Source organism: Embiotoca jacksoni, unplaced genomic scaffold, assembly GCF_022577435.1.
Source record: "Embiotoca jacksoni isolate LCO1_2020_lvr unplaced genomic scaffold, fEmbJac1.0.p SCAF_54, whole genome shotgun sequence".
NCBI classification, from domain to species: domain Eukaryota; kingdom Metazoa; phylum Chordata; class Actinopteri; family Embiotocidae; genus Embiotoca; species Embiotoca jacksoni.
In genome coordinates this window covers 130,244-150,384 of record NW_027185408.1, presented here as the reverse complement: position 1 = coordinate 150,384, position 20,141 = coordinate 130,244, and the positions used below count along the sequence as shown (strand labels likewise).

Sequence of the window (20,141 nt, the reverse complement as noted above, 5' to 3'; positions counted from 1 at the left end):
TGTCCAAGATAGCTTATAACCAAGATAGAAGATAGCTCGCTCCAGAGTCACAAGGACAGATACAGGAGATTATTCCTGCCCACTGCAATAAGACTGTACAATAACTCACCTCTTTGAAGACAAACTGTCTTCAAAACACCTACAAAAATAGAGTCGGAGAAATCCATGAAAATGAAGGAACGTTAAGGCAATTTTATAAAAGTTAAATCTTTTATAAAGTGCTCATAACACAGCAATACGTTAGCAGTCAGCTAACACCGGCTAACGTCCGCGCGACTTCCTGTAAATACGCAGCGATGTCCATTTGAAGAGTTTTTAAGACGTCTGAACAAAACAAGTAATTTAACTCCTCTGCTGTGGATATATTAAACTCTTATCGGGACGACTGGATGAACAAATCTGTTTTCTGCTGATAAGTTCCATCGTTTGTGGTGTTTCCGTCCTCCGAGCTGCTGCTCGCTGCTCCCGTTACGTTTCAAATTTAACGCTCAGCCAATAGCGTTTCAGAGTGTCGTAAAGCCACGCCCCCAACGCGTGACGTCTACCGTGGGGCGCAAACACAAAACAAAAATACTTTGGCATCGAGGGAATTTATGTATTTAAATCGATGTATGTTTATTCATTTGTATTTTCTTTGTTCCTTTTGTTGTTTGTTATTTACTGTCCGGTTATCTCCACATTGCTGCCTTTTCTGTACGAAATAATGAGTGTTAATCTACACTGTTTGTAAACTTACATCTTGTTCAATAAAGTTCTGAAAAAAAAAAAAAAATACAAAAAGCTGACAGATAAGAAAATATGTGTCCATAAAAGTGTCATTTTGATTTGACTTTAATTAGTGGATTTTAATTATAGAGCATTTCTATCTTTATATCGAACGTTTTACTTGATTTTTTAAATTAAAATAAACTGAATTGTGAATTGTGTGAAAGGAGCCTCGGACCAAAGTACCAGAATCTGATCTGACTAAAAGAGAACGTTTCCGTCCGGATCAAACTGAACCACGGTTTGGTTCGTTCGCATCGTGACAAAACTTCCTGGATGATTCACACTTGTAGGCCGTAAACAGGAAGTTGAGGCCAGATATCGTTGCCCAGGAAACAGTCGGTGCTGACGACGGGACGGAGACGACGACGACGGGACGGAGACGACGACATTGATACTCAAGTGATGACGTGGAGTCGTAGGTGATGATGACAGAACGGGCAGTAGTTCACACCTTGAACATTGTTATGTTTGGGGGCGTGTATGTTTGATTGACAGGCCTGGGAGGAAGTCATGTTTCCTGTATCGGTGGGCGGGGCATAGTGTCCTCCGTCTCCGTTAGACCCCTCCCTCCTCCCCAGCTCGTCCAAATATGGTCATTTCTGGCGGAGATGTCGACGGCTGAATGTCATAACGGAGGGTTTAAAACATCCGTTCACAAACCGACGGGTGACGTCGTTGTTGGTTTTCTCACATTAAGAAGCAGAACAGAAGCAGAACCTTTCAGGGAGATCACACAGGGGTGGACTCAGTTTGTTCTAACAACATATTAAACAACCCGGCAGAAAACACACATTAAATGAAACTTTATTCAAATATTCACGTTTTATTTCATCAACTCAAACACAGAAAACATTTCAACAGGATTCATGACGAGTGTAAAAGTTATTTTCAGGCCGTCTTGCAGCAGGTTTCCAGAATCTGCTGATGTTTATCAGCCAAAGAGCTCAGTTTGACCTTCATCTGTCCACATGGAAGTGAAGGTCAAAGTTCAGAGGTGAGGACATCATTTCACTACTTCTGACACAAAACATATTCTGACATCACAATCAGTGATTCAACGGTGAACCAAAGAGAAACTTCATCCACCATCAACATTTAAAGCTGCTGTCACTTCCACAGACTCTTCCTCCTACAGAGAACACAGAGACACTGAGGAACCATCTGACCAGAACATAAATCCAGGATACAGAGGTTCAGTGAATGTGGTGTTGAAGGTGTGGAGGTGGATCAGAGTGTCAGAGGAGATTCTGTAGAAGGACAGAGTGCCAGCAGGACAGTCCACATACACTGCTACTCTGTTGGAGGAGGAAGAGGAGGAGGAGGAGGAGATGAATGTTTCTCTGTTATTGTGCCAGACAGAGTAACGACCACCATCAGAGTAGTTCAGACTCCAGGACTGATCGTTCCTTCCAAACCAGCCGTCATCTCTGTGTCCTCTCCTTCTGATTCCTCTGTAACTCACTGCTATATCAACACCTCCTCTCCTCTTGACCTCCCAGTAACAGCGACCAGTCAGACCAGTTCTACACAGCAGCTGAGGACACCAGTTAAATCTGTCTGGATGATCAGGATATGACTGATCTTCTTCCACCTTCGTCACCTTCCTGTTGTTGTCAGACAGTTTGAGTTTTCTGTTTACTGAGTTTGTGTCCAGTTCAAGTTCACAGAAATCTGATGGAGAGAAAAAGACACGACACAGCTGCAGTTTATCATCTGACACATCTGATGGCTTTTTTCTTTCTTTACTTCCTGACTTGTTGTTCGTTCATAGAAAGTTTAATGATGATACTTTTTGTCAGGCTTTGACTTTTGGGGGACGACATCCAGCTGGATCACTTGAACTAAGACAAAGTAGAATCTTTAAATACGCTACTCTGATCAAGTTTATTATTGCATCTGCTGTTTTAGGATATCTTGACTGATAAAGCTTGGATGGTTTTTGGTAGCTGGAATTGTTTGTGATTGGATTCTTGTTTTCACTCAAGTAACTGAGAGTCAAAGAGAACAAGTTTAGAGTTAAACTGATGGTCTTTTATTCCAATTCTATTAAGGACTAAGTTGTATTTTACTTTCTACCGTTTGAGGTAAAAAGACTCTCCGGGAACAGTTTGGGACCAAATTTAGAGACTGTGTGAAAGTTTTCTTTGTTTAGAAATCAGTGGTGAGTTTCTATTGCTGCCCATTTGTAACACCTGGTGACGGGAGGCCTAACGAGCAGGGGGTGTGGTCTGACCAGCTGTAGCCAACCCTGTTGGAAAACCAGGAAGTGTTTGAAGAGTCAGCTTCAGCGTCTGTGAGGGCTCATCGTACGAAGACTCGGAGGATGGAGACTAAGGAGTCTTTTGTTGGAGTCTCCGGGGGACGCTGAGTATAACTACTGCTATCTGAATATGTGTGTACTTTCCGTACCTGTGCGTATATCTACTCGTAGATACTATCAGCCTCCCACTCGTTCACACCAACACCGTAACCTTTCCTCTCTTATCTATCCCACCCGTTCCACACATACCCAACACCTCGTCACAGGAGGACTCTGGAACTGACAGTCAGCTGAAGACAGACTTCATCTCTGGCTTTGATATCCAGCAATCGCTGGACTTCCTTGGTCTCACTGAGACCTGGATCACACCGGACAACACATCCACCCTGCTGCTCTGTCCTCTGCCTTCTCCTTCAGCCTCACCCCCAGACCTCCTGTTAGGGGAGGAGGGGGGAGGAGGTGGTACAGGTTTACTCATCTCCCCCAAATGAAGTTTTTCTCTTTCCCCACTTCCACTTCCTACCTCACTGTCTTTTGAGTTTCATGCTGTGACAGTTTCTCATCCGGTCCAATTAAACATTGTTGTCCTCTACCGTCCTCCAGGTTCTTTGGGAGATTTCTTGGATGAATTAGACGTCCTCCTGTCAAACTTCCCAGAAAATGGTCCTCCACTTGTCCTTCTGGGTGACTTTAACATCCAGACAGAGAAATCATCTGACCTTTTCCTTTTCCTGTCTTCCTTTGCTGTCTCCCTCAGTCCTTCCCCTCCTCCTCACAAAGGTTGGAACCACCTGGACTATATTTCACCAGAAACTGCTCCACATCTAACCTCACTGTAACTCCACTTCATGTCTCCGACCACTTCTTTATCTCTGACTCTCTCAAACTGACAACCTGACCACATCAACAGACTCTGGACCTGTCAGTCACAACATTCACTCCTCTCCCCCTCCTCTCTCCCTCCTCTCCCCCTCCTTTCTCTCTCATCTCTCCCTCTTCTCTCCCTCCTCTTTCCCACCTCTCCCCCTCCTCTCTCCCTCTTCTCTCCCTCCTCTCCCAATCCTCTCCCACCTCTCCTCCTCCTCCTCCTCATCTCCCCCTCCTCTCTCCCTCCTCTCTCTCCCCCTACACTCCCCTTCCTCTCTCCCTGCTCCCTTCCCTCTTCCTCCTCTCACCCTATTCTCCTCCTCCTCTCTCCCTCCCTCCTCTCCCTCCTCTCACCCTCCCTCCTGTCCTCCTCCTCTTGGTCCCTCCTCTCTCTCTCCTCTCCCCCTCCTCTCTCCCTCCTGTCCCCCTCCTCTCTCCCTCCTCTCCTCCTCCTCTCTCCTCGTCTCCCCCTCCTCTCTCCCTCCTCTGTTTTATCTGCCCTCCCTTCAACTGACTCTTTCTCCCTCATGCATCCTAACTCAGCCACAGACACTCTCCTTTCTCCTCTGTCTTCCTCTCTTGATTGTCTCTGTCCTCCTCCATGTCCTCCAGTCCTCCCCAGCTCCGTGGTTGTCTGAGAGACACTATGAGAGCAGCAGAAAGGAAATGTAGAAAATCTAACCACCCTGACGACCTGCTCACTTATCAATCTCTCCTCTCCTCTTTCTCTGCCTCTATTTCTGCAGCCAAAAGATCTTTCTACCAAACCAGGATTCAATCCTCATTTTCCAATCCCAAAAACCTCTTCTCCATCTTATCCAACCTCCTTGACCCCCCCCCCCTCTCCTCCCTCCTCCCTTCTACCAAGCCACTTTGTCAACTACTTTACTAAAAAGATAGATGATATATGCTCCTCATTTTCAAACCCAGCTTCTGTAACTACATGTCCATCATCTTCATCTTCATCCAGGTTCTGGTCCAGGTTCTGTTCCAGGTTCTGATCCAGGTTCTGGTCATCTCACGCCTAGACTACAGTAACTCCCTCCTGGTAGGTCTACCTGTTAGTACCATCTGACATCTGCAGCTCATCCAGAATGCAGCAGCTCGACTAGTCTTCAACCTCCCGAAATTCACTCCTCCTCCTCCTTCTCCTCCTCCTCCTCCTCCGCTCCCTTCACTGGTTACCAGTTGCCGCCCACATCCGTTTCCAAACATTGGTACTTCGTACCATGCTGTGAACAGATCAGGTCCAGTCTACATCCAGGACATGGTCCAACCTTACATCCCAGCCCGTTCACTCCGCTCTGCATCGGCCAATCAGCTTGTTGCTCCTCACTGAGCTAAACACTCTACAAAATCAAGACTGTTTACTGTCCTGGCTCCTAAATGGTGGAATGAGCTCCCCAACGACATCAGGACAGCAGAAACTCTGTACATCTTCCGCTGCAAACTAAAAAAACACCTCTTCAGACTTCACCTTGAATAGGAGAACTTTAGTAGCTTAAAATGGAACTTACTTTTCGCACTTTGTAGTTTGGCTTTCTTGAAGAAATTGTATTTTCTTGATTCTTGTTGTTCTGGGTTTTGTACCCTCATGGTTGAAATACACTTATTGTAAGTCGCTTTGGACAAAAGCGTCAGCGAAATGAAATGTAATATAATGTAATGTAATGTAATGTGTTTCAGTCAAACTTACACTTCCTCAGACCAGGTTTTAACCTCTGCTCTCCACCATGGTCCACCCTGGAGGAAGAAACAGTCACAATGATTTTCTATCCAACAGGAGTCCTAACTGCTGTTTAACATGAAGCAGAGTTCCTCAGTTTGTCGGTGAGACACAGAAACAGGCTGAAACTCATCAGTGTCAACTGTCTCTGATGGTTTCACTGCTGTCTGTGAGGAAAACACCTGAAGAAGAAGAAGATATGTAGAAATAATCAGAGAGCTCAGTCTCCACTGATCTGCTCTGTTTTTATTGATGTCCTCCCACTTGTGAAATATTGGTCTCTGCATGTTGTCCCTTAAAATGAACAGTTTGACCAACATTCACATGAACAGCTGAACTGTTTTCAGACTGTTCACAGATCAGTCCAACCACCACATTCAGTTGGTTTGTGTAATTTACATGTTCAGAATCGAGGGTGTAATGATGGAGGGAGTCAGCTGTAGAGACTGAAGCTCTGGGAGGAAAAGTTGTAACTCTGGACTGTAAAATAAAACTGACTTGATTTTAAAACTTCATGTAACAACGACTGCATTTCAGAGTGAAGACTGAGGCTGAACTTTGAGTCCTGAACTTCTCAAATTTGAGATGATGATGGAGAAAAATCAAAATTCAGGTGATCTCTGAGGTCATGAAGGTTTATTCTTTCTGCACTGTGGATATCTGCCGCATGTTTTTATGGTAATACATCAATCAATAGTTGTCGAGATACTTTATTACAAACTAAAAGTGTAAACCTATTGGGTTCATCCTCTGGGGATCATAAATGTCTGAACTGAAGTTCATCTCATGTTTATTAGTTGTTGAGATGAATCAGTTTGGACCAAAGTGGTGATCGACTGAGGAACACTGTCGTCCCTACAGCCAGGCTGATAACATGGTTCAAGATGAGAAGGATTTGACACCAACTTCACAATGTTTCTAATGAACAGCTGTTTCCATTTGATAAAAGACTTCTGAGGATCCACATTTCCTAACTCAGACCTCCTCACTCCTCTGAACAGAAACAAGAGAAACAAGTCATCCTTCATGATGATGGACCTGAGCAACAACACATGAAATCAAATCAATGAGACAAACCTGCACTGTGTGAGCTCTGGTTGTCTGTCCATACCTGAGAGTGTCCAGTTTCCAGTGAGGATCCTCCAGACCAGCAGACAGCAGCTTCACTCCTGAGTCTCCTGGATGATTGTAGCTCAGGTCCAGCTCTCTCAGATGGGAGGGGTTGGAGCTCAGAGCTGAGGCCAGAAAAGCACAGCCTTCCTCTGAGATCAGACAACCTGACAGACTGGAGTCACAAAAATATCATCAACTCCAGAAACAAGGAAAATCTTACAGATGTTGAACATCTGCACCAACATGAACTTAAAGATAATTTAACTGATCAACAACCAGATATCTCCTGACCTGAGAGTCTCCAGTTTACAGTGAGGACTCTCCAGACCAGCAGAAAGCAGCTTCACTCCTGAATCCTGAAGGTCATTGTTACTCAGGTCCAGATCTCTCAGACAGGAGGACTGGGAGCTGAGAACTGAGGACAGAGCTTCACAGCTTCTCTCTGACAGGTTACAGACAGTCAGTCTGAAAAGAAAATGTACATATTTGACCCAATTATTCTTAATCTTGATATGATTTAAGAATATGTCTTCAATTATACAAATGTTTCCATTTTCTTTGGCTAATAACTAGCTACCCCACATTTATCTATACGTGTTTATGTTTGTCAGGCAACCTGACATCACTGAAACTACTGGAATTAAACGTTTAGTTAGGTTGTTAGTCTACATATATTTAAATTAAAACTGTTTTAATGACAACAAAACCACAATAATGCAGGGGAGATTTTCAAAAAGATCTATGATTTGAAAGACACAGACAACGTTAAATTATAATTTAAATAACTCAATATAAGTCCAATTTGATGGATTAGTTGTTTCCTGACCTGAGAGTCTCCAGTTTACAGTGAGGACTCTCCAGACCAGCAGACAGCAGCTTCACTCCTGAATTCTTCAGGTCGTTGTTACTCAGGTCCAGATCTCTCAGACAGGAGGACTGGGAGCTGAGAACTGAGGACAGAGCTTCACAGCTTCTCTCTGACAGGTTACATCCAGTCAGCCTAGAGAAGAATTAACAATGAATACAAACTGTTTTATTTGTTATTTACAAAATGAAACATATTTGAAATGGTTGATAAATCCTCGTACAGAGCTTTGTTGGAGGCTTTGACCACTGGCAGCAGCCTCAGAAGAACCTCCTCTGAAGCAGAGTATTTCTTCAGGTCAAAAACATCCAGATGTTCTTCTGATGACAGTAAGATGAAGACCAGAGCTGACCACTGAGCAGGAGACAGTTTATCTGTGGAGAGACGTCCTGATCTAAGGAACTGTTGGATCTCCTCCACTAGAGAACCATCATTCAGTTCATTCAGACAGTGGAACAGATTGATGCTTCTCTCTGCAGACAGATTCTCACTGATCTTCTTCTTGATGTACTGAACTGTTTTCTGATTGGTCTCTGAGCTACTTCCTGTCTGTGTCAGCAGGCCTCGTAGGAGAATCTGATTGGTCTGCAGTGAAAGACCCAGAAGGAAGCGGAGGAACAAGTCCAGGTGTCCATTTGGACTTATTAAAGCTTCTTCCACAGCAGTCTGGTGGAGATGGTTTAGTTTTGTTTTGTTTCTGAAGACTTTAGACAAAACAGATGTTGTTTGTTGTTCTTCAAGCAGATTGACAGCAGAGTTGATGAAGGTCAGATGGACGTGAAGAGCAGCCAGAAACTCCTGAACGCTCAGATGGACGAAGCAGAAAACCTTGTCCTGGTACAGCCCGCTCTCCTCTTTAAAGATCTGGGTGAACACTCCTGAGTACACTGAGGCTGCTCTGATATCGATGCCACATTCTGTCAGGTCGGATTCATAGAAGATCAGGTTTCCTTTCTGCAGCTGATCAAAAGCCAGTTTTCCCAGAGACTCCATCATCTTCCTGCTCTTTTCATTCCAGTGTGGATCTGTCTCAGTTCCTCCATCATACTTGACCTGCTTCACTTTGGCCTGAACCACCAGGAAGTGGATGAACATCTCCGTCAGCGTCTTGGGCAGCTGTCCTCCGTCTCTGCTTTTCAACACGTCCTCCAGAACTGTAGCAGTGATCCAGCAGAAGACCGGGATGTGGCACATGATGTGGAGGCTTCTGGATGTCTTGATGTGGGAGATGATGCTGCTGGCCTGCTCCTCATCTCTGAACCTCCTCCTGAAGTACTCCTCCTTCTGCGGGTCAGTGAACCCTCTGACCTCTGTCACCATGCCGACACACTCGGCAGGGATCTGATTGGCCGCTGCAGGTCGTGTGGTTATCCAGAGGCGAGCGGAGGGAAGCAGTTTCCCCCTGATGAGGTTGGTCAGCAGCACATCCACTGAGGTGGACTCTGTAACATCAGTCAGGATCTCATTGTTGTGGAAGTCCAGAGGAAGTCGACACTCATCCAGACCGTCAAAGATGAACACAACCTGGAAGTGTTCAAAGCTGCAGATTCCTGCTGCTTTGGTTTCAGTGAAGAAGAGATGAACCAGTTCCACCAAACTGAACTTTCTCTCTTTCAGCACATTCAGCTCTCTGAAAGTGAACGGAAACATGAACTGGATGTTCTGGTTGGTTTTGTCTTCAGCCCAGTCCAGAGTGAACTTCTGTGTTAACACTGTCTTCCCGATGCCAGCCACTCCCTTTGTCAGCACTGTTCTGATTGGTTCATGTCTTCCAGGTGAGTCTTTAAAGATGTCTTCTTGTCTGATGGTTGTTTCTGGTCTGTCTGGTTTCCTGGATGTTGTTTCAATCTGTCTGACCTCATGTTGATCATTGACCTCTGCAGTCCCTCCCTCTGTGATGTACAGCTCTGTGTACATCTCATTCAGAAGGGTTCGGTTTCCTGCTTTAGAAATCCCCTCAAAAACACTCTGGAACTTCTTCCTCAGGTTACATTGAAGATGTTGTCGACACTCTGGAACAACAATTCCTAAACAAACAAACAAACAAACAACAAGTGAATGTCTCAGTAAACCTGCAGATAAGCTTTTTAACATTTTAAACATTTTGTCTCCATGAAACAATTCTTCACATCAGTTGTGGACAAACAGTTTCTGACTGTTTTCAGTCCAGAAGAATTCACAGATGTGATGAAGATGTTTGCATCATATTAACAGCAGAGTTTGGAAATCTAAGTTTCTCCCATGTTTCCTCTTTCCATCATGTTCCAGCTGTTAAAATCCTCTTACTGCTCTGCAGACGGTCAGCCAGCTCCTCCTGCTTCAGTCTCCTCAGGAAGTGCAGTGTGATCTTCAGAAATGACTCTCTGCTCCTCCTCTGCTCTTCATCCTCACCCTCCAACACCTCCTCATCCTCAATCTGACTCTCTAAGCATTCTGGGTAATCTGGACTCAGAATTTTCTGCATCTTCTTCAGCTCGTTCTTTACAAAACTGATCATGTTCTCCTCCAGCAGCTGAAACAGAGAAATATATCAACTTTAATACACAGAACGTATCAGATCATTTTAAATATGGACTGAAATCCTGCTGGTCTACAGAGTGCAGCAGGGAGAATGTGAGTTTTGGTAATTCACTATTTAGTGTGTGTGTTTACACACCAGAAATATGGAGTCCAGGTTTGTTTCAGGAACGTCTGAGTCCTGCTGATCAACTCTGTAAAGTCAACATCAAAACAGAAGATGTTTGGTCACAATTAATCCAGAAACATAAAGTAAAGAGACTTCATGTTTTTAGTTACCAAGACAACCAACACCTGACAGAAGCTGAACAGGAAGACAAAACATCCATTTTAAATCACTAATCCAGTCAGATGCCAGTATTTCTCATTCTTACCTTTGATCTTCAGACTTTTATCAACCTTTGGATTCAGTGGGTTTAAACCCTGCAGGTGATGTGCAGGAGATTCTCTGTTGCTGCTTCATGATTCAAAAAAACTCACTCAAAGCTCAGCCTGAAGTACTTTTTCCGTATCAAACTTCTTCTGCTTGCCTTAATTAGTTTAATCAATGTAAATAATAAAAATAAAAATAAAAAGTTCAATATCATGTGTTGGCAACCCCTCCCTGCAGGTTTATGTTACAGAGATGATGTTCGGGTCAAACAATGTTCAAGTTTAGATCATTTCTTTCTTTGAAAATGTGAGACAGTCTTTCTTACTTCCTCCCACCATGTTTCGCCCCATTTTTCTCACACACACACACACACACACACACACCCTATTTCATCCCAATCTCACACACTCTCTTTCTAACTACCACCTGTGTTAGAAATACAGATACTATTTTGAAGGGAACCTTTTCTTTCCTGCAGGAAACCTCCACCCACACTTCGCAGGAGAGGGCCGAAACATACAAAATGGTGTCTTAGGAGTCCTACCAACTATACACTCTGCAGATACAACTCAGCAGCTTACTGTAGGACAACATGAGCAACAGAAACTAAAGGATGACCGCCCTGGAGGCTCTGGAGCACATCCTTGATCACGACAGTGAAATAGAGGAGGATGTGTCTGAAGATGAAGACCATGTTGAGGTCAATTCAGATTATAATGGGACTGATTATGAACCATCAGATGAGGAAAGTGATAAACCTGTTCCTCCAAGCGAGACATTCGTGTCAACAAATCATGAAATACAGCGGTCATCCTCACCCGATACACATCAGCTGAGACCGTCTGCCAAAAACATTGTAAAGACAGAGCCAGGTCCAACCAGGATGGTAGTGACTCGTATCACAGACATCAAGTCAGCTTTTGAGCTGGTCATTCAAAACTCAATACAGAAAGTCATTGTAGAAATGACTAATCTAGAAAGGACACATGTTTTGGGGGAGAAGTGGAAGGAGCTGGATGAAACACAATCCTTATGACTCATTTGGCTTGATTTTGAGTGAGCGGGTCAATATGACCCTGAACAGCAGAGGTGTCTCATCTCTATTTATCTACATCACCCCATGAAAAAAAGAAAGTTTCAAGATGCAAATAAAATTTAGGAAAAAATACATGTTATGGTAGACTAATGAGATTTATATCTAGGTTTTTCCAGTGTACCTAAAAACTAGTTTGAACATGTATTTTTCATGAAAACGAGTGAGTTATCCTCATTGAACTATGATCTATGGAGGGGTGAATAACTCCATTCCACTAAACACTGATTGAATTGTTAGTAATGGTGTTGGTGATGAGGTACAAACTATATTTAGTAGGATTCTTTGGTTTCTGACAACTTTTGGATGATTAAACATGCACCAGGTCACATTGACCCGGGAACATCATTGCTGTACCGAAGAAACAAACATAACAGGAGGGTTAACAAGCGGCTGCCTGAATACAGGTCCAGTTAGAAAGCTTCACTTTTTTACATTATTACCTTTGTTCAACAGACTGGTGTCCATCTTTGAAGGTAATAATTGCCCTCATAGACCGGTCACTCTTCATGGACACACAGCTGGGTTCAGGAGAATCTGGTTCCTGCTGAAGGATCCTGATGGAAACAGAGATGTGGAGCTTTCAGTTTTAACCCTGCAGATTGTGTGTTTTGTTGGACGCTAACAGAAACATGAATACATCCAGTGTGTTTCCATGAACCTGCAGTTCCAACAAACTGGCATTGCTGAACTAAAGAGACTAAAGAATCTGAGTCTGACGTCCTTTGATCCTCTGAGCTGAGGTGATCCCACCCCTGTGATCTTTGACCATTTTCTTCTTGTGGGCCTCTTTAATTTGATCTTCACTGACAGCTCAAACATGATGGCCTGCTCTGAGGTTTCTGACTGTAGGACCACGTCATGCAGGGTTACTTGTTACAGACAACTCTTCCTCCTCTCCAGCTCCCTGAACAGATTTCCTTCTGAGTCTCTGTGTGAAGACAGTTTGGTTCCTTTCAACGAACATACAGATTCAACTGCCTGAGATCATCTGTCCAAGCTGCCAACTGTCTCTCCAGATGTCTCCAATCTTCTATCGAGGTGAATAATAAGTTCAACACAAAGACGTTATGACATCAGGAGGGTTTGAAACCAAAAGACAAACTTTAAATATTATTACCTTTGTTTAACAGACTGGTGTCCATCTTTGAAGTCAATAGGTTCAGGTGCAGGTCCAGGTCCAGGTCCTGGTCCAGGTCCATGTCCAGGTTCAGGTCCAGGTCCATGTCCAGGTCCAGGTCCAGCAGGTCTGAGCTGCTGCTTTGTTCTTCAACAGAACACACAGAGCTCTGAGTGAGAATAATGATGGTGCAGTGATGTGAGTGCTGAGCTGTGACGTGGAGAAGAGTCGTGGACAGTTAGAGACGGTCGTCTCACCTCTGAGCTTCGGTCCGGCTCTCATGTTCCCCACACAGAGTGGTTTTAGAGGGACGGACTCCGTCCTCTCTGTCCTCCCACTGGTCCATAGCAGAGCCCACAGCTTCACACAAACACAACAACCTGCTCAGTACGTACAACAACATTCACACTACAACAGTGTCACTCTGGATTCCACCACCTGAGGGCGCCAAAGTAAATACAGTTCAGATCCTGTTCAGATTTCCACTGAGGATGGATGTTAGGAAACAACATGAACTCTCTTCATTTCTGTCCAGGTGTGTTTTTCTGATCTACCTGGTAGAAGTTATATTTCACTTGTTTAAAGGAGGTGATGTGATGAATTCAGGCAGAAGTGAATGAAATCCTCACCAGGTGAATTCAGATCCCGTCACAGAGTCGTTCTACCTTCACCTGCAGAGGAAACACAGAGAGAGAAGCTGCTGCTGATTCTGCTTCATCATCAGTCTGACGTCTTCGTCATCCTCTCAGAACCTCACTGTCAAAGTCTGGAAACTTCAAGATGACAGAAAACCAGAGTTCAACTCAGATCACAAGAAAATAAAATATCTCAGAGTCCAAAGATAAATGTGAATATTTCTATCTGCTACATGAAAGAAGGAAAGAACAGAGAATCTGTAAAAGTATTAAACCTAAACAGGCTGTAACTTTTCTATAAAAGTTCATATTTTCTTTGACTTGTAAAATCTGCTCCATTTGGAGGAGCTGAGGCTGTTTTTCAGCGACGCCTCCATCTGTGTTGAAGCTCAACAAAGAGCTGAGAGAGTCTGAACAGATCCATGAAAACATTCAACACAGCTGTAGTTTCTAAGAGTCGCTGATGTTGAAATATGACCTCAGTGAAAAACATCTTTTTAAACTGTTTCTGTAGTCGTGTCGTATTTGATGTCTTTGCTGTTTAATCATTGATGGATGATAACGATGTCATCACAGAAGGTTTTATCATTTTATAGCTGCAATAAAAGAACTTTGAACCTTGTTGTTTTTTTATGAATCCCACATCATCTACAGCAAAACATTCATCAGTGAGACAGTGAGAATGTAAAACATGTTTCTGAACACATGATGCAGACATGATGTGAAAAACATGCTCCGTTATTCCAGAAAGAGAATTGAACGTGTTTCTGTTTCCTCCTCACTGTGAACATTTTCAAAGATCTCTGACTGACTGTCACATATTTGATGACTTTATTACCTGTTAATAACCAACCAGTCCAGCTGTGAACAACGTCAGACCGGACAGTGAACGCTCCCCACTAACTGAATCACACGGGCCGTTAAAATGATCGACGGTTTCAAAGTTACTGAACATGTCGACTCTTCATGCGGTCGCAACAGAAAACACAGAACGAGTTCAGGAAAACTGAGCTGGGTTTAAAAGTTCAGGAGCTGCTTCAGAAGAGTCAGCGTTGATCTGACAGACAGCGACGCCATTTTTATTGATCGGACCGGTTCCATGTCAAAAACCTATCAGATGAAGATGGAAACTGTTTGTTACCTTCTGATGGAGGAAATAATCGTCGTGAAGCCGGCGAGTGAAGAAGTTCATCAGCAGCTTTAAGATGGAAACCGAGCAGAGAAAGAAGAAACATGGAGCGGACAGCAGGACGAGTTCAGACGTCTCTCAGCTCTCTGACTTCCTCCGAACAAGGAAATAAAAGTTTGAGGAAGTTGACAGGTGGTTTTTGGAGCCCCTAGTGGCCCGTAGAGGTTTTACACTTCATGGCTTCACTTTTCAAACCCAGAGAACAGTTTTCTAATCAGTCTGTGGTTTTCCTTCGTCCTCCTCTTTCCACCTCAGGCTCCTTTTCATTTCTGCTACCAGCTCGGCTCTCCTTCTTCACGGTCCCTGGACACTTCCTGCTACTTTCAATAAGTGCAAATATGCAATAAGACTGTACAATAACTCACCTCTGGCCAAATCAATCTCACAACAATAACACTGTTGGTTGTTTGTTTATATCCTCGTACTATTGTTTAGTTAGTTTTAATTTAATTAATATTATTCTATTTTATTACATATATTGTGCATTTTTATGTTTAGTATTTCATATTTTTACTCTGTTGTTTGATTGCTTTTCCTGTATCTATAATGCTGCTGTAGTGAAAAAAATCTTTATCCATCGAGGTTCAGGTTTTTATCCAGTAAGCTGGTTACTTTACTAGACTAGTTTTAATCCACTTATTTACTACAAGTAGCTTTCTAGATGACATTAGCACACTCAAAACTGTTTGAATGACAGAAAATGTATTTCTACAACAGTTTAATACTCATGTAAAATGAGATTATTGTTATTTTATGTGTTAATTTTCTTTTACAAGTCAGTTGGAAAACATGAGTACGTGTAAAACAATAGTGTAAAGATGGTAATACTGGGGATCGCTCATGTTTTTTAAATATTGGTTAAAATATCAAAAAATCAAATGCTAAAAAGTAGACTTTTTATTTTTATTGATAACAAACCAACAGAAGCTCTTATAAACTTCTAATTTCACATATTTGGAGCTGATAAATTGTCAATAATTCTAAAAGCTGCATTTGCTTGATACAGACTTTAGTTTTCATTCATGAACAACTTCTTTCAGCTGGAAACAAACTGTAGATTCAGCAGAAACAGGTTAAGTTCAACAATTATTGTCAGCTGATAGAAATGTGAATTATTTACAATAATTGAACCTTTCAGTGATATTACAGAGGGTTGGACATAGTTGGTTCAAACAACATCTTAAACACAACCTCTACAGCAAACAGACATTAAATGAGCCTTTCTTCAAATATCTAAGTACGGTCACGTTTCATTTCATCAACTAAAAGACAAAACATTTCAACAGGATTCATGACGAGTGTAAAAGTTATTTTCAGGCCGTCTTGCAGCAGGTTTCCAGAATCTGCTGATGTTTATCAGCCAAAGAGCTCAGTTTGACCTTCATCTGTCCACATGGAAGTGAAGGTCAAAGTTCAGAGGTGAGGACATCATTTCACTACTTCTGACACAAAACATATTGTGACATCACAATCAGTGTTTCAACGGTGAACCAAAGAGAAACTTCATCCACCATCAACATTTAAAGCTGCTGTCACTTCCACAGACTCTTCCTCCTACAGAGAACACAGAGACACTGAGGAACCATCTGACAAGAACCTAAAACCAGGATACAGAGGTTCAGTGAATGTGGTGTTGAAGGTGTGGAGGTGGATCAGAGTGTCAGAGGAGATTCTGTAGAAGGACAGAGTGCCAGCAGGACAGTCCACATACACTGCTACTCTGTTGGAGGAGGAGGAGGAGGAGGAGGAGGAGGAGATGAATGTTTCTCTGTTATTGTGCCAAACAGAGTAACGACCATCATCATAGCAGAACAGACTCCAGGATTGATCGTTCCTTCCAAACCAGCAGTCATCACTGTCTCCTCTCCTTCTGATTCCTCTGTAACTCACTGCTATATCAACATCTCTCATCTCCACTGGACCTCCCAGTAACATAAGCATCAAAGCTTCTCTTTACCAGAGATTCACCTTGTCCTTTTATAACACTGCCTGAAGCTCCTTTTTGTATCTGCAGTATTTCATATTATATTTTATGTGTAGTTTAAATGTATAAATATCACTTTTGGAAAAATATTTTGTAAATTAAAACTGCAAGCAGTGATGTACGGGCCCTCACACCTGCGCGCCGCCTCCCCGAATCCGCCTCCCCGAATCCGCCTCCCCGAATCCGCCTCCCTGACGTGCAGTGTGCGAGGGGCTGCATATCCCCTCTTAAAGTTGCTATTTTTGCCTCGTTTCCTGTCTCCAGCAGTGGGTGCTGGAGAGCCATTTGGCCACGCCCACTCGCAAAACACACATCAGCTGTATGGTCTCACCACGCCGGATGTATGTCACACGTTTCGTGAGGTTTCAAGCATCTGTTGACCTTAAACATCAACTTCCTGTGTCACGGCGAGACATCCAACTTTGCCGCATCGTCACGGCGACGCCCATTGACAAAGTCAAACAAATGTCTCAATATATCATCAACTACATGTTTCGGTTATTGTGACCCGACTTTACGTTCATGGGATCAACCAGCTCGACGTAGAATGTGAAAGTATGAAAAGTGTCATTTCCAGTGGCCAACAGGGGGCGCTATGACTATGAGCGAATATTACCCCACAGGGGTCTTCAGGGCGGGGCTGTTATCATACCTGTGATGTTTGGAGAAGGTCGGTCCATGTACATAAGATTTAAAGAAACTCCTAGTTTAATGGTGAGACGCTCAAAATGGCCGCCTCTCACGGGCACACACATCGATGAAAACGAATTATTATTATTTTAAGAAGATTTAATCTCAAACATGTTTTCTATCCAGAGAACCTAAATTCAAGTCGGTCCGACAAAATCCCTCAAAGGAGTTCAACAAAGTACAACATGTCAGAATCGCCCAAAATGGCGACTAAATTCAAAATGGTGGACTTCCTGTTGAGTTGACGTAACGGTGCGATGTAACTTTTTTGTGCGTCCAGGTGTGATACACGTGTCCACCGGATTTGGTGAATTTAGGTAAATGTGGCCGCCGGGGCATCTCTGTAGGGGGCGCTCTCGAGCCGTTTGGCCACGCCCCCTCGCGACTCCACTAGAATACTAAATTTTTCACCAGGAGACAAATGTTTATTTACTTTTATGAGTTTTTGAATATGATAAAGCCTCCAAAAATGAAAATCACTTTATGTAAGAATAAGAAGAAGAAAGACAATTCCTTCAGGAACAATAGGACAACAGGACAACAGGACAATAAGACAACAGGACAACAGGACAATAGGACAATAGAACAATAAGACAATAGAACAATAAGACAACAGGACAACAGGACAACAGGACAACAGGACAATAGATGCTCAGTGCTCAGGCCCTAAAAAGAGGTCACTTTCAGCTACTGTACATGATCAGATTTAGCAGATTTAAGTCTGTAAGTGAAAACACAATAAGATTATTATATAAACTTACCCTTTGATGTGTATTTCTTCAGCTCTGCCTGTCTTTGCAGATGTGGCTGCAGTATCACATGTCCCCCCAGTCTCCTTCAGATGTATATAGAGAGCAGAGACCGTTAGATAACTAACTGTACTTCACAAAACCCTCCCACATTCTTCAACAGATCTGATGTCATGTGATGGGTCTAAGCGGCTGCAAAACTCGGCCTGCACATTACTTGTAAATCAGTCATGTTAAAACTGAAAGTGAAACTTTGAGAACTCTGTTTCCCGGAGACCTCGTGACTTCAAAGAAAACGGAGATTAGGCCTTTTGAAAACATCCAAACAAGCACGTACCGCTGTAAGCCCTGACCAGTCTGAGATGAAGCAGCTGCTGAGAGTTTGATTACAAATACCTTCCAAATATCTACCAGGAAATCCAATAATATTTAACTGGTGTTAGTCCTAAAAGGAAGAGGGATTGATATGGTTTCAAAGTTTTAGTTTGAATTTCAACTGGTCCTGATGTAAGTTTTAAAGTCAAACCAAAAACCTGAGATTTAGTTCCTCTTTCCTTTCATGGAGCCTTTTCACTGAACTGTGCTGCTAATAACCCTCCAGTTGTTGTTACGTTGGTAAAAACCAGTGTTGCAACGTATTAAACAAATGCAAATAAACAGAGTTTATTTAACAAAAGCAAAGTGAAGTTAAAGCAGAGACACACACACACACACACACACACACACACACACACACACACACACACTCTCCATCCTGCTGTCACATAAAAAGATTGACCAGTAAAAGTTTGAATTAACCTGACTGACATCAGATTTTTAATTTAGGTGATGATTGGAATCAACAAAACTACCATTTGCGTTTGCAAAATGACTAGACACCGTTATATAATGACCTGCATACACATGTCAAATAAATGTTCCCAGCAAAGCTGAGTAGCTCAATTCAGAGTTTGACCGGTCGACTAATGTACAGATAGAAAATACTGTCGTTACACTTTTTGAAATCACGTCATGTTGTATCTGTCCCCGCTGTTGTACAAAGGAAGTACAGAGAGCAAAATATGCCAGTATTTCTGTTTCATGCCACTTTCTACTCTCCTCTACTCATGTATCCATCCATTATCTATACTTTGTCCTGAACAGGCTCACAGGAAGTCTGGAGCCTATCCCTGCTGACTTTGGGCGAAGGCGATGTAAACCCTGGACAGGTGTCCAGTCCATCACAGGGCCAACACAGACAAAAACAGACAACCATTCCCATTCACACCTACAGACAATTTAGAATCACCAATGAACCTAACATGCTCGTCTGGAAGCCGAAGTACCCGAAGAAAACCAGCGCAGGCAGAGTGAGAACATAAACTCCACTCAAAAAGGCTCCAACTGAGCAGCAGGTTCAAACCCAAACATGAATTCCATCGTAATATATCAAATTTGGTCTTGAGGAAAGTAAGTACTTTAAAATAAAGGCTGTTACATTATGATGATAAAAAAAATTAAAAAAAAAACTTTTTGTCAAAGAAAAGGGAACATTGATTGCAAGAATCAGACGTTAAATGCTTGATCAGTCTCCGTCCTCTCTGTCCTCCCACTGATCCATAGCAGAGCCCACAGCTTCACTCAAACACAACAACCTGCTCAGTACGTACAACAACATTCACAGCACAGGACACATTAGTTCTCATCACTGTCTGTAACATGGCTCTAAAACTCAGGACTGAAAGACACCTTTGAGCCCTGAACAGGACGAGTCTAAAACTGATTAAAGTTTCCCCAGATTCCTCCACAAATACAGAATGTTGAACACCAAATATATTTGATGTTTTAAAATTTGACTCTGAAAATAAATCTTTCATTCAGGAATTTGTGCGTCCTCAAGATATTTATTAAAATCCACAAATCTTCTGCGACAACGTCATAAAAATGTTAAAATAACTTTCCATCCCCAAAATGTTAGTGATGCAGGTGTTGAGTGAAACCGAGTGTCTCAGTGCTGTAAGACGGCTGTTTGAACACTGCAGGTATTAAAAGGTTAAAATAAATGTTCTTCTGTTTACAGTTGATCAAAGCTGTCCAACCAGTTCTGACTTTTGTTGTATCCCCAATTGTTTTCCCCGAGTCCGTTGATAGAGGCAGTCTTTAGGCAGTTTTAGTTCTGAGCTTATTTTTATTAAGCATAGCATACAAGACAT

General features: G+C 42.7%; 2 protein-coding genes across 2 annotated transcripts in view; both read right to left on the bottom strand.

Moving 5' to 3' along the window:
• Positions 1 to 17,941, bottom strand: part of LOC138212251 (protein NLRC3-like) — a 45,281-nt gene extending 27,340 nt beyond the window's left edge. The window contains exons 1-5 of the mRNA XM_069172556.1: positions 14,479 to 17,941; positions 13,332 to 13,475; positions 12,960 to 13,062; positions 12,703 to 12,849; positions 12,026 to 12,139 (exon numbers count right to left, since the gene is read on the bottom strand). Coding sequence (XP_069028657.1) covers positions 12,026 to 12,139; positions 12,703 to 12,849; positions 12,960 to 13,048 — 350 coding nt within the window. The 5' untranslated portion in view covers positions 13,049 to 13,062; positions 13,332 to 13,475; positions 14,479 to 17,941. The remainder of the gene's footprint in view (positions 1 to 12,025; positions 12,140 to 12,702; positions 12,850 to 12,959; positions 13,063 to 13,331; positions 13,476 to 14,478) is intronic.
• LOC138212259 (NLR family CARD domain-containing protein 3-like) lies at positions 1,557 to 10,306 on the bottom strand (the record flags this gene model as incomplete). The annotated part of the gene is made up of 8 exons (XM_069172563.1): positions 1,557 to 2,439; positions 5,592 to 5,638; positions 6,733 to 6,906; positions 7,026 to 7,199; positions 7,561 to 7,734; positions 7,823 to 9,626; positions 9,886 to 10,111; positions 10,256 to 10,306. Coding segments are annotated over 8 exons (3,192 nt in total), but the record flags the coding sequence as incomplete, so codon positions are not given.
• Positions 17,942 to 20,141: the final 2,200 nt, after the last annotated feature.